The 13,104-nt window shown below is 56.4% G+C and overlaps 1 protein-coding gene across 1 annotated transcript in view; it reads right to left on the bottom strand.

Moving 5' to 3' along the window:
- The window catches only part of DTNB (dystrobrevin beta), a 174,267-nt gene that overhangs the window by 46,484 nt on the left and 114,679 nt on the right, over window positions 1–13,104 (bottom strand). Inside the window, exon 16 of the mRNA XM_080341105.1 lies at window positions 11,158–11,178. Within this exon, the coding sequence (XP_080197231.1) occupies window positions 11,158–11,178 (21 nt within the window). The remainder of the gene's footprint in view (window positions 1–11,157; window positions 11,179–13,104) is intronic.

The following is a 13,104-nucleotide window of genomic DNA, read 5'->3' as shown; positions in this document are numbered from 1 at the left end:
GGCGGCTCCGAGGCACGTTCGGTGTGAGCTCCTCCGCGGTTGCCGGGCATTGGCGGCGTTACCGCCCCGGTGCCCGCGGTCAGTGTGGTGGCCGGTGCCCTGTGCCGGTCCTGCGGGCGCCACGGCATCTGCACCGCAACACGGGCTCCGGCACCTTCACCCGGCTGCGCAGCAGAGGCCACCCCTCCTGCAAGCGACAGCCGAGACAGGCGCCGGCTCTCATTTGAATTTCATCAACATCTTCTTGGACAGTCTCAGGTGTCTAAAAAAGTATCGGTTTTCCCCACCTCTGAAATGGACACGCTCGATTTAATTCAGAAAGACGTGAAAAGGGACGGGTGTGTAGTCTGGTCAAGGTTAAAGCACTGTGGGAAAGCTCAGCGTATCCACTTCTTATGGCACCGATGCGTTGCTCCTGGGTGCCGAGCCCATGCTACAGCGCAGTACAAGGAATTGGTAATTGCGGAGAACTAAGCACTCGCTGGATCATGTCCGGGAGGAGGAGTGTGCGCCGTCGGCATGGATCGTGTCCTGGAGGAGTGTGCGCCGTCGGCACAGATCGTGTGCTGGAGGAGGAGTGTGTGCCGTCGGCACGGATTGTGTCCTGGAGGAGTTTGTGCCGTCGGCACAGATCGTGTCGGGGAGGAGGAGTGTGCGCTGTCGGCACGGATCGCGTCCTGGAGGAGTGTGCACCGTCAGCACAGATCGTGCCCTGGAGGAGTGTGCACCGTCGGCACAGATCGAGTCGGGGAGGAGGAGTGTGCGCCATCGGCATGGATCATGTCTTGGAGGAGGAGTGTGTGCCGTTGACACGGATTGTGTCCTGGAGGAGGAGTGTGCACCATCAGCACGGATCGTGCCCTGGAGGAGGAGTGTGCGCCATTGGCATGGATCATGTCTTGGAGGAGGAGTGTGTGCCGTTGACACGCAGCAAGGCTCGGCGACGTCCCAGAGCGGCTCCGTGACTGCTCAGCCAAGAAAACATTGTCCTACCAGACTCAGCACAGCTACGAAATTCAGCAGGAGGCAATAACTATTTCACACCCTGGACCCTACAAGGATAATCATTGAAACAGCTACAACCCTGCGCTCAAAGAAAATACAGTGAAATAAGTGATTCCAGAATCCTGCCTTCCAGCTTTCAGCCGTGCCAAACTCATCATCAGCGTCACAGTTCTTGGGGACGAAACAAACACCAAGCAGAAGTAGATCTTGCCAAAAGAAATGCAAATCCTTGTAGTACATCTCTCCAGTCATCTTAATATCTCCACAACAGAAGCACAACATCCATAGGCTCATGAAAATCTATCCCCAAATGTGGCAATGAATGCTTTGGTGGAAACATCTACATGAAACGAAAAATACCACCAGCACGCCGCAGCCAAGACTCATGAACAAGTGTCAAAGGAGAGAAACACCCACATAGCGGGAGAATATCTTCAACAACAAAAACCCCACTCCAGCCTCATGTATGAGATCTTTCATGGCGACTGATGAAACATTCCGGTAGGATAAGCCTAAGCACTGGATGCGTGGTTCTAAATAACCACCGACCCTGGAGAGACAACGCTCATTGGCCTTTCTGATCTTCATTCTGATCTGCCGTTGGACAAACCATCCTTTGCTCTCAGTGCTCCGGAGGACACGTGCCCCGCCAGGTCCCGCTGCGACGCCTGCCCTGACCGCGGGCGCTCGCCACCCATGTCCTGCCACCGAGTCTCGACGACCGCCGCAAGGAGATCATCCGCAGGAACTGCAGCCAGCCTCTTCCAGCTTGGAGCAGCGTTCCACACGGAACCACACACAGGGTGTCAGGGGTTGGAGGGCCCTGGAAAGCTCACCCAGTGCAATCCCCCCATGGAGCAGGAACACCCAGATGAGGTTACACAGGAAGGTGTCCAGGCGGGTTGGAATGTCTGCACAGAAGGAGACTCCACAGCCCCCTGGGCAGCCTGGGCCAGGCTCTGCCACCCTCACCCCAACAAGTTGCTTCTCCTCTTTCAGTGGAACCTCCTGTGTTCCAGTTTGCACCCATTGCCCCTTGTCCTGTCCCTGGTTGTCACCAGCAGAGCCTGGCTCCATCCTCCTGACACTGCCCCTTTCCATCTTGATCCCCAGCAATGAGTCCCCCCTCAGTCTCCTCTTGTCCAGCTCCAGAGCCCCAGCTCCCTCAGCCTTTCCTCACACGGGAGATGCTCCACTCCCTGCAGCATCTTGGTGGCTGCGCTGGACTCTCTCCAGCAGTTCCCTGTCCTGCTGGAACTGAGGGGCCACAGCTGGACACAAGATTCCAGGTGTGGTCTCCCCAGGGCAGAGCAGAGGGGCAGGAGAACCTCTCTGACCTACTGACCACCCCCTTCTAACCCACCCCAGGTCCCATTGGCTTCCTGGCCACAAGAGCACATTTCTCGAGGTTCTGATGCAAGCTCAATGTAGCGGCACCTCCAGGAGCTTCTGGCTTCATCTGTGTTTTTCTGGGAACGCTGCAGGACAATCTCAGTGCCCCGATTTGTAGCACAGCCCCCCAGAACCCGCACACCTGTAACTGCTGGAGCAGTGAACACCGGCACAGGGGAAGGAACGCTTAAGCTGGCTTTGCTGTCAAGGACAGCTTGTTGTAAAGCTGAACCCTGGGCATTTGACAAATATACCTGCGTATTTGAAATATAAGCCAAGACGGAAAATGTTTCATCTAAGTGACTTGTGGGGTAAAGCCGTTGTTTGCACCTTGTTTGTAGTCCCAGCAGGTCAGACTGGAGATAAGCCCGAGCAAAGCCACTGTTTCTGCAGCAGTTCTCCAGTCTCCTCATTTATGTGCTGGGGCTCATTGCGGTGCCCGAGCTGGCTCTGTGCTCCTGTGCTATAGGACCCTGAGGCCCTGGGCCACCCCCCCGATCTGCTGGAGGTGTCCTGGAGCAGCAGGACGGGTGCTAGGCCTGCGTTAGGGAGGCTGGGACAGAGCTAAGACAATGCTGGGCCAGGAGGCTGCCCAGGGCTGGGACAGGAGGCTGGGCCAGGGCTAGGATAGGAGGCTGCCCAGGCCTAGGACAGGTCTAGGACAGGAGGCTGCCCAGGGCTGGGCCAGAGGCTGCCCAGGGCTAGGACTGGGCTGGGCCAGGAGGCCATCCCCCATCGCCTCCCCACCACCAGACTTGCCTTCTCCTGGTGCCTGGGGCGCCCCAGGGCCCACTGCACATATGTGGGAGAACCAGCTGAATTTAACCGTCCTGAGACCTACAAACCAGGTGCTACACGATATATTAAATGCAGCTTTGACACCCCTCCCTATGTATGACCCCCTCCAAAGATGCTCCCCAGGGCAGGGGGCTCAGGATGAGATGGATGGGGTGGGGTGGGATGGGGATGGGATGGGATGGGATGGGATGCATGGGGTGGGGTGTGATGGGGATGGGATGGGGATGGGATGGGGTGGGTGGGATGGGGTGGGGTGGGTGAGATGGGACGGGATGGGGTGGGGTGGGGATGGGGTGGGATGGATGGGATGGATGGGGTGGGTAGGATGGGATGGGATGGGGATAGGATGGGATGAATGGGGTGGGGTGGATGGGGCGGGGTGGGATGGGGTGGGGTGGGGTGGGATGAGATGGGATGGGATGGGGATGGGATGGGATGGGATGGGATGGGATGGGATGGCCCTACAATTTCTGCAATGAGCAGGAGCCGGCCGGTAGGAAGCAGCAGCACAGCAGCGTGTGACCCAGCGCCTCAGTCCTTCCACCGAGTGGGACACCCCAGAACCTCCCCCTCGCAGCCCCAGCGGCACCGCGGCCACCGAGTGCCGGAGCTGCCGCGTCCAGGGGCGCACAGCGTGCTTTCCCAGAGCAAGGATGCTCCGCTCCTGCAGCCGCTGTGCTTCCAACTTAGGAACGGTAAAATGGGCCATCAGGAGGAGGGGAGAATGTGCTGGATATAGAAATACGCTCTGGGGGCTCTGGGAGCCCCTCTGAGCACACATGGCACACGACCAAGCCTTGAATTTCCTTACAACAGCCCACAATGAATCCATAGGAACTGCTGCGTGCGAGTACTGCGTGTCCCGCTGTAAATACTCTAACATCGTTTTGTTTCCAACCCTCTATTCACGAATAACGCACATTAAAACAAACAAACAAAAAGCACATAAACAGGAACCTGTAGAAGATAAAAACTGAAAAACGTTCATGCTGGGCAGCCCCTTGCCAGAGGATCTGTTTAGCAAATAATCCCAACCCTTTCAGCTGCTTTTGAAGCACAGTAGAACGAATAAGCATATTTTTCCCCCAAGTCGAAAGCAAGTGCAGCCGCAATGCTGTTGCACAGGGCTTTGTCAGCAACGCTGGCGGCTCAGAAGCTGGAACTTGGCACACGAGTCTCTCGGCAAAGGCAGCGCCGGGCGGACAAGGAACCAAACAAACTGCTGCCTGTTCCTGGCCGTGCAATCCAAAAGGTGATTAAGCGCCAAGGAATGCGATTCAGGGCCGGCATGAATGGAGTGAGCGCTCTGCACAAGCCGTCCTGCTCGTCACGGGCCGGCGGGAGCATCGGCACAACCGCACGGCGCACACACGGCACAACCCGCAGCCTCCGCACGGCTACTCTGGAAAATCGCTCTGGTTACTACAGTTCAGGATTAAGAGCAGCCAAGCGCTCTGTGCTGTTGCAGTTCACCTTGTGCTGTGTGTGCCCTCCGAAACAGACGGAACAACCAGACCCCCAGGCTGACAGCAACTGTCCACCAGTCCCTGGTTGAGTGTCAGGAGAGGCGCCCGCACCTCCTGACAGCACCACAGGATGGGGTGGGTTGAAGGGGCCTTCCAAGGGACCAGCCCAACCCTGCCACACGCAGGGACATCTTCACCGGCTCAGGGATCCTCCTTCTCCCCAGACAGAGCCAGGTCCCTGCCGCGCCAGCTCCGCGCCTCCGTCTGCGTTTCACCGCGACAGGAAGCACCACCACCCCATTCGGGGAGTCGGTTCTCACCTCGCCCACCACAGGACAGTGCGACCCAGCGAAGCAAACAGACGGCCAAGAAAGGGATCCCGATGTGTGGCTGCGGCTGCTCCCTGCCGAGCCGTCCTCCCCCTACCCCACGTCACCTGCGACGGGCAGCACTGCCCCCGAAGGGCAGGGTGAGGGGTAAGGGCTCCTCCCGCACAGACCCGGCCTGCGCTGCCCAGCGACCCCTGACGGATAAACTCCAGAGACACGGAGCTCCGGTTCCGACATGACCCCAAATCTTTGTCACCTCAAGAGCCTTTCCAGGAGCCTTTCCAGGTTTGATACCCTGCAGGAGGACCATGGACACGGCCCTTAGTGAGGAGGCACCAACTCAAAGCTTATTCTAAAGCTACGTCTGTCTATACTAGTGAGTTAAACCATACCAAAGAGTGTTTCTGGCACTGGAACAACATAGTTCACAATATCTAAGTGTCAGTACGCTCCCTGGCAGGGCTGTGACACATCTGAGCTCCCAGACAGCCATTCCCAACACTGCAACCAGCCACCGGCTCTCGCCGGCTGCGACGATCCAGCTCGCAGCAGCACAGCGTCTATTCTCCCGGGCGTTTGCTCGCACAGCCGGAGCCTGCGCGCTGCCACCCTCGCCGGCTGAACCAGAGACGGCACCAGGGCTGTCAGCGTGGTCAGTAACCAGATTGGGTCCTTCCCTTCAATTTATCCCAAATAGGCGGTTTTCTCTTATTCTGTGTCATGCCATTTGGGCTGTCCGCTCCTGCCCTCCAGGCGGTAGTCTGCCACTTCTTCCAGAAATGCTTGTCGGGTATGAGAACGAACAAATGTCATTCAAGGAGCTTGGGTCACACCAGCTATGGAGCTGGCAGACATGATCCACCAACGCTGCGAGTTTCCTGTCACCCACAGAGTCCGAAGGGACACGCTGCACGCGGCCGGGGCCGCGCGGTGTGAGACACAGCGACTTGCAGTGTTAGGAGGAATTGTTCCTATTTTTGTTACAGTGCCCCGGTATGTGATGGTGGGATCACCCAGCCGCGCACATTGACCCACTGCAGAGGGGTGTGCGGGACCTCCGGCTGACGCGAAGACGGGTGCAGATCTGGACGGCATCTCGGGTTCAGATATCAGCACGATGAGGCTTCTTCAGCTGCCGCAGGGCTGTTCCAGGGCAGGAATTCCCCAGGTGCAGGTTTCTCCATCTCCTGGCACGGGACGCAGGTCTCGCCCCAGCCTGCTGCCTGGGCCCAGCCTCGCCAGAGCCCTGGGGAGGAAGGTTCACCTCGGCAGGGGCGTGTGCGCCGCTGCCCCTGCACCTCCCGAGCTGCCTGAAGCGCAGGTTGGGCTCCATGACCTTAAGGGTCTTCCAACCACAATGACTCCATGACCACCTACACTCTGAATCATCTGAACGATGGGAGGAGAACAGGGATTCCTGTCTCTCCATGGGGTAAGGAGCGACCCTTCCATGATTTCCATGACCTCACGAGGACTGTTGGGTGGGAGCGTGTCCACTTCTGATCACTAACACAACCTCGGAATTCACGGGCCAAATCTGCTGTGCTGCGTCGCATGGTTCCCACCATCTTCTGAAAGGAGGATGCTTCCATTCCAGCGTCTGAATGCTCCCACGTGAGCCCCTCCGCTGCGGAGCCATTTCCGCGCCTGTTTGGCATTAGAGCGGTTCTCTTGCGTTGGAGCGCGAGCGCCTGACTCCTCTGGATTTGTTGTATGAATTGTACTACACGCCAAAGACATCATCCATGTGATGTACATCTTTGTGAATTCCTTTGACGTTCTTCTGAATATTGAACACTGCAGCTCCATTGGCTGCTCGTTTGACTACAAAACAAAGAGGGTTTAATATTTAGCAGATTATTCAAGGCTCTCACCAGCTGTGACATGAAAATGGTCCTGTTGTAAATTAGGAGCTACGCTGGCAAAGATCTTTATTAGCTGGGACACAACAATCTTCGCAGTAGTAGAGAACAGTGTGGCGGGCTATGAATACCATGTGGCTGAACACTGCGGTGCTGGAGCAATGTCCCAACACAAAGCCCTGATCCTCAGGGGTGCGACCAGGACCGGCCCCGTGGATTCCAAGGGACAGTTCTGCAATGGGAAAGGCGGGACAGAAACTTTGAGAGTCTTGACAGGGGATCCCCTCTGAACATGGGGCACAGAAGTTCTTTGGCTTCCCAGTAAATACCAGCATCAGAAATCACGGTGTCTCCTGACACAGAGTCCTTACAGCTCGCCATGATCTGCTGACCACGACCGGCCAAGAGACGCAGCAGCTTCCAGGCCTTCTGAGGACATTCGCGTGACTGGAGTTTGCTCTCTCAGAATCACACAATCGCTTTGGTTGGAAAAGCCCCTCAAGATCGTTGAGTCCAATCATAACCCGCCCTGTCCCTGCCCCATGTCCTGAGAACCTCCTGTCCGTCTGTCCAGCCCTCCAGGGCTGGTGACTCCAGCACTGCCCTGGGCAGCCTGTTCCAATGCCCCACAGCCCTTTGGGGAAGAAATTGTTCCCACATCCAACCTCAACCTCCCCTGGGCAACTTGAGGCCATTTCCTCTGCTCCTGGCGCTTGTTCCTGGGGAGCAGAGCCCGACCCCCCTGGCTCCAAGCTCCTTTCAGGCAGTTCAGAGATCAGAAGGTCTCCCCTCAGCTCCTGTTCTCCAGTGAACCCCCAGGTCCCTCAGCCGCTCCTGGAGATGGAAGTCGGTTATCACACAGTTTTCTGTGGGCACTTGGTGGAAACCTCAGCAGCCGAGTAACTTGTTATTAACCCGCCATGAGCAGCACAGGTCTCTGCTCAGTGCTCACACGTACAACCACTGCCCGCAGATACGTGACCAAAGCGCCCCACCAGGTTGTGCCTTGCTGCACGTGGTGCCACACCGGCTCCTGATGACAGGTGAACCATCCACAGCGGCACCTCCAGCTCCCGCGACACAGCCCGTGTTGTCTCTGTTCAATGCCGAATGAACGAGACAGCTTTTTGTCCTGGAAGGGATTTTTTGCAAAGCAATTTGCTTGAACATAGCCAAGAAGCGGATCCCCTTTCACCCACCTCTGTAAATCCCGTCGGTGATACAGAGAGGGCAGAATGGGACCCGCAGCTTTAGCAGCGAGGGGAAACCAGCGGCTCCTGCAGCGGGTGCAGATTCTGCTGCTCCTGATGCGCCGCTGCCAGCGCCGAGCCGCGGGCTCTCACCCCACCCTAGCGCTGAGACGCTCGGGCCTCCACGTTTCCCTCATACGTGGTCCTGCTGTTTCTGGCCTAGTCCGTAGGCCTTTGTGAGGAACTAACCAGACTCAGCTCTTCTCCTTTAGCTTGTTTTTCCAAGACGGAGGCTTGTGGACCCCAGGACAGGGCTGGCTGAGCACGCAGCAGCCGGAACCCTTCCTAGCCACTCTGGGCTTCCACACACACGCAGAGGGAAGACGTGACTCCGGAGCCACCCAAACGGGTACAAGTTCTAAAGGACAGTGGGATGCTTGATAATATTTTTAACGTTCTTCAGTAGTTGTGTTTCTTCAGCCCACGCTCTCGCAGACATCCAGCCCTTTATTCAAGCATTTCTTTGACCGTGAAGTCCTGAAGATGTGTGGAAGCCAGTGAGTGCATGGTCCAATGAGTGCTCCTGGACTTCAGGCTGGAGACACGCCACCACCTCCCTTCCAGAACAGTGGGGACAGCAATACAGGGGTGCTGCGCAGGGTGGTTCTGAGCCGCGCCAAGGCCAGCTGGGGCAGGTACCAGTGATACCACTGGCCCTGGAATTGTACTACATGCCAAAGACATCATCCATGTGATGTACATCTTTGTGAATTCCTTTGACGTTCTTCTGAATACTGAACACTGCAGGTCCAGCTGTCCAGCTCTCCAGTGATGGCCCCGGCGACAGGACAGCGAGCACCCCCAACGGGCTTGCAGCCAACGCAGGACGGGGAGGAGTGGCTGATACACCGGACGGTTGTGTTGCCGTCCAGAGGAACCTTGAAACGCTGGAGAAACGGGCAGACAGGGACTTCACCAAGTTGAACACAGGGTGCAAAGCCCCGTTCCTAGGAAGGGACAATCTGTGTGCTCTGACCGGCTGGAAAGCGGCTTGGCAGGAAAAGACGTTGGGGTCCTGCAGAAATGCTGAACGTGAGCCGGCAAAGAAAGTCGCCAGCGTCCTGGGCCGTGTGGGGAAGGCGGAGGGACGTGACCCTTCCCCTCAACCCGCACGGACGAAGCTGCAGCTGGAGCGTCAGGCGCAGCGCTGGACAACCCTGTACAGGGCAGATTGAGCGCAGGACTGGAGCAAGCCCAAGGAAGAGCCAAAAGGATGATCAAGGAGTGCGTGCATCTGCCATGTGAGCAGAGGCTGAAGGAGCTGGGACTGTTTGGCTTCAAGAAGAGAAGCCTCAGGAGGATCTTATCGATGGACATAAACCAGATATAAACAGAGCTAGACCCGTCTGAGTGGTCCCCAGCGAAAGAGCCAGAGGCAACGGAATGGAAACACAGGCGCAAAGACAGGAAATTCCATTTAAAAAGAAAGAAACCCTTTCTTACAGGGAGGGCACTGCAGCACCAGAACCCCGTGCTGGAGGGGCGCGCAGGGGCTCGGAACACGAGGGGACAGGTTCCCAGGGACACGCTGCTCTGCGGAGCCGCCGCTGTGCGGCTCCTGTGCTGCTCCGCCAGCCGCAGCGCACCCAGGACGTCCAGCTCTTCAGGCTGCACGTTCGTAGTTAAGAGGAGAGCACCCAAGCTACTTTGGGCCATGCAAAGGCACGGATGTAAAGTTTTGGTTCCTACAGATCAGCAATGTGTCCTTTGGTTGGTCACAATCTGCCCTTCTTGAGTTCCAAATCCTTTTTGGCTCGCCCATCATGGATTCCAGCAGAACGGGACTGGACAGGATGTCAATAGTTTTGGCTCTCTCATCCTCCTACCAACACAGTGCTCCAGGGAAGAAGAGAGGTGAAACTGGGCAAACTCCTCCTTTGATGTCATATTTAACCTCTTCCTTTTTCCGTAGTCAAGCTGAACATCACCACGCAGCAAAACCAAGCTAAAGCACGCCTATTTCCACGCAGGTGATTACTCCCAGCAGTGATGCTGGGAAAGAGAACGACACAGCCTCGGAATTCCACCTGCAAGGTGCCGCAGCAAACCCAGCGACAAGTGCGCATCAGCTGAAGAGGAACGGGGCTCCAACAGCAGACGCACACTTATCATCTGTTTAAATTCACAAACGGCTGACCAGGAGTCACCAAAAGCCCCTTTCAGCACATGGAGCGCTGAGGCACTTTCAGCAATAGAGTCATCCAGGAGATATATCCCCTTACAAAACATCGCTCACCAGAATTCCCAGCTCACCTATCAAATAGCCAGTTGGGGTATCTGCTAAACAACATGTGAAACCCCCAATGACGGGAAACTCAGGATTAGTGTTCCTTGAAGCTTTGTGTATAAAGACAACCATGTTGGAAAATGCCGAGCATTCGTTCTGCCGGAGAGAAGGCACGGAACGCGCGGCTGTCCCCAGAGCAGCAGCAGGGCTCCCTCTGCAGCGGGCTCCGCGACCAGCACACCACCAGGATCAGCAGCACACGGAGATGAAAGGCGGCAACAAAGCAAACGCCTTCTTGTCTCTTGTGAGTTTACTCCTCCTGGTCACAACGAGCAAACCGGGACTAATTCGAGACTATATCAGGACTGAATGATATGGATCCCTGCCCGGAATATTAAGTCATTAATCAGTTTTCATGCATGGACTTGTGTGTGGCAAGGAGGCAAATTAAAGGGTTCCAGAAGAGACAAGAAAGCTTTCTTAGCGAGGAAAACACTCCATAGAATCTCCAACAAATAGATGATGAAGCCAGTGAGAATCCACATTTTCAACCGTGGATGATCATGCACAATTCTATAAAGAACTAATGAACGCAGCCACCAGTTGAGCACCCATGGCAATAAACTTCATTTGCAAAGGAGAGAGGTGTAACTTCAAGGACACACACAAACATGCTCTACGGAAAATGGTGAGGGCTGCTTTCACATTCACAAGAGTGGGACACCCCCCATTCCCATGGTTTTATTTGCACACAAGCCAATGAACAGAAAAGAGTTTTCATGCAGAATGAAAAAGGAGTTGGATCACCTACAAACAAAGTCAACTTACTGCCTGCTTCTGCTCTTCCTCCTGTAACGTCGGCAAAAGGAAAGGGTGGAAAGAGAAACGGGATAGATTAATCAGAATATGAAAAGGAAACATATATACACACAAAATACACAACAGGGCCCATGAAAGAGCAGAACGTGGCAAAGTGGAGGAACATCTGCAGACACCCAAGGAAACGAGGCTGTTGGGTGTAACAGCCGAGGTGGGGCTGCAAAGGCATCATCTGCCACATCCTCAAAGGGAGATCTTGTCTAAAATGGCCTTGAGCGCTGGCAAAAGTTGAATACACGATGGTTGTCACGGTATGGATATGGGACAGGAAACCCGACCGGTCTCTTGGCTTTGACACAGAACCTTCCCTGGCTTCTCTCCCTCCCCCAGGCTCGGAAATGCCTCTCGAGCTGTTCTTGGGGCAGGAGGCACCAAACCTCCAGCACCCGAAGCCTGGAGACACCACCCGGAGCCGCAACCGCCGCGCGACATTCGGGTCCCTGTGCGCACAATGTGCCGTGGCGAGACCCAAACTGCCCCAGCCCGGGGCACAGCGTCCCCGCTTGGGGCGGCAGCGCCGGGGCCACCCGCACCTCTGGCAAGTGAACCGCGGAAAGCGGGGGCAGGAGCGCCCGAGATGTGCGGTAAGGAGGCAGATGCAGAGAAAACAACTCTGTGTGTCACTTCACTTGGAAGACCAAAAGAAGAAAAAGTGAAATATGGATGAGTTTATCCTGTTTTGAAGCAGAGAAGTGTCCACTGTGACCACAGACAGGTGGGGTTGCAGCCTGACTTCAACTGCATGAGCATTCATGCAAATGACCCAAGTATCACGTAGTCAGGAGTTCCATAATTCAGAAGTTTCTGTAGATTTCGCCCTCGCTGATATAAGAAGCATTTTGCGTCCCTTGGCAGCGTGGTGCGGCAGCGCCGCGGTGGTGCGGCAGTGCCGCGGTGGTGTGGCAGCGCCGCGGTGCCGCAGGGAGGCTGGCAGCGTGTGCCGGTGCCGCTCGCACTCGCAGAGCAGCGGTTCCGGCGTTGCCGGGGTCACGGCGTGTCCCCCAGCGGCAGCAGCACGGGCAGCGCGGCTCCCCAGGCAGCCAGCTCACGGGATTCAAACTCTCAGAATAAAAGCTTCTTCTGGCCTCGAGTACCCACTGATCCACCTTCCCTCATTTATTTCCCGTCTGGATTAACCTGAACTCTGCCCCTTAATTTAGAGCCGCTCCTTCTCAGCGGCCGCTGCAGCAAGAGGTGTTTTCCTAACTGTGCACCCAGGGCACGGCAGAGACCGTGGGACCCACGGCACAGAACGCCACATTTCTGAGCAGACGCTTCTATTCTCGTGTCCCAAGCCCCGGTCTCTCTCAGGTGTGCATTTCAGCACCCATGTGCAGATGCTGGGGATGGCCCCACGGACCCAGCCCCACGCCAGCCATGGGGCTGCCCTCCCCACGTCCCACTGCTTCCCAGTCGTTCCTCCCCAGCGCCGGGACTCGCAGGAGCAGATGGTGAGCAAGGCCGGGGAAAAGATCTTCAACCATCTCCACTCTACAAAAGAAGTTTGAAAAATGAGGCTTCAGCATTAACTACAGATGTGAAAAACCGATCCCAAGAGGCGCGGAGCTTTGCTGGAAGGACCGAGCGGTTATGAGATAAATCATCAGATCGGCTGCTGAGGAAATTACCGCTGAGGAAATGGAAAAAGTGAAATGGGATATGTCTGCTGAATATCCGTGTGGCCGAGAGCAAAGCCCTGCGAGCAGGCAGGCGCGGTCGCTGCAGACTGCCCCAAGAAGGGCGCAGCCAGCGGCACCGGGTTATCGCTGCGCACGGACCACAGGACACGGCCTCGGGTTGTGCCAGGGGAGGTTGAGGTTGGATTTAGGAACAATTTCTTCCCCAAAGGGCTGTGGGGCATTGGAACAGGCTGCCCAGGGCAGTGCTGGAGTCACC

Source organism: Nesoenas mayeri (genome assembly GCF_963082525.1).
Source record: "Nesoenas mayeri genome assembly, chromosome: 3".
Classification (NCBI taxonomy): domain Eukaryota; kingdom Metazoa; phylum Chordata; class Aves; order Columbiformes; family Columbidae; genus Nesoenas; species Nesoenas mayeri.
Note: the sequence above shows the minus strand (reverse complement) of the source record. Positions and strands in the feature narration are given on the sequence as shown.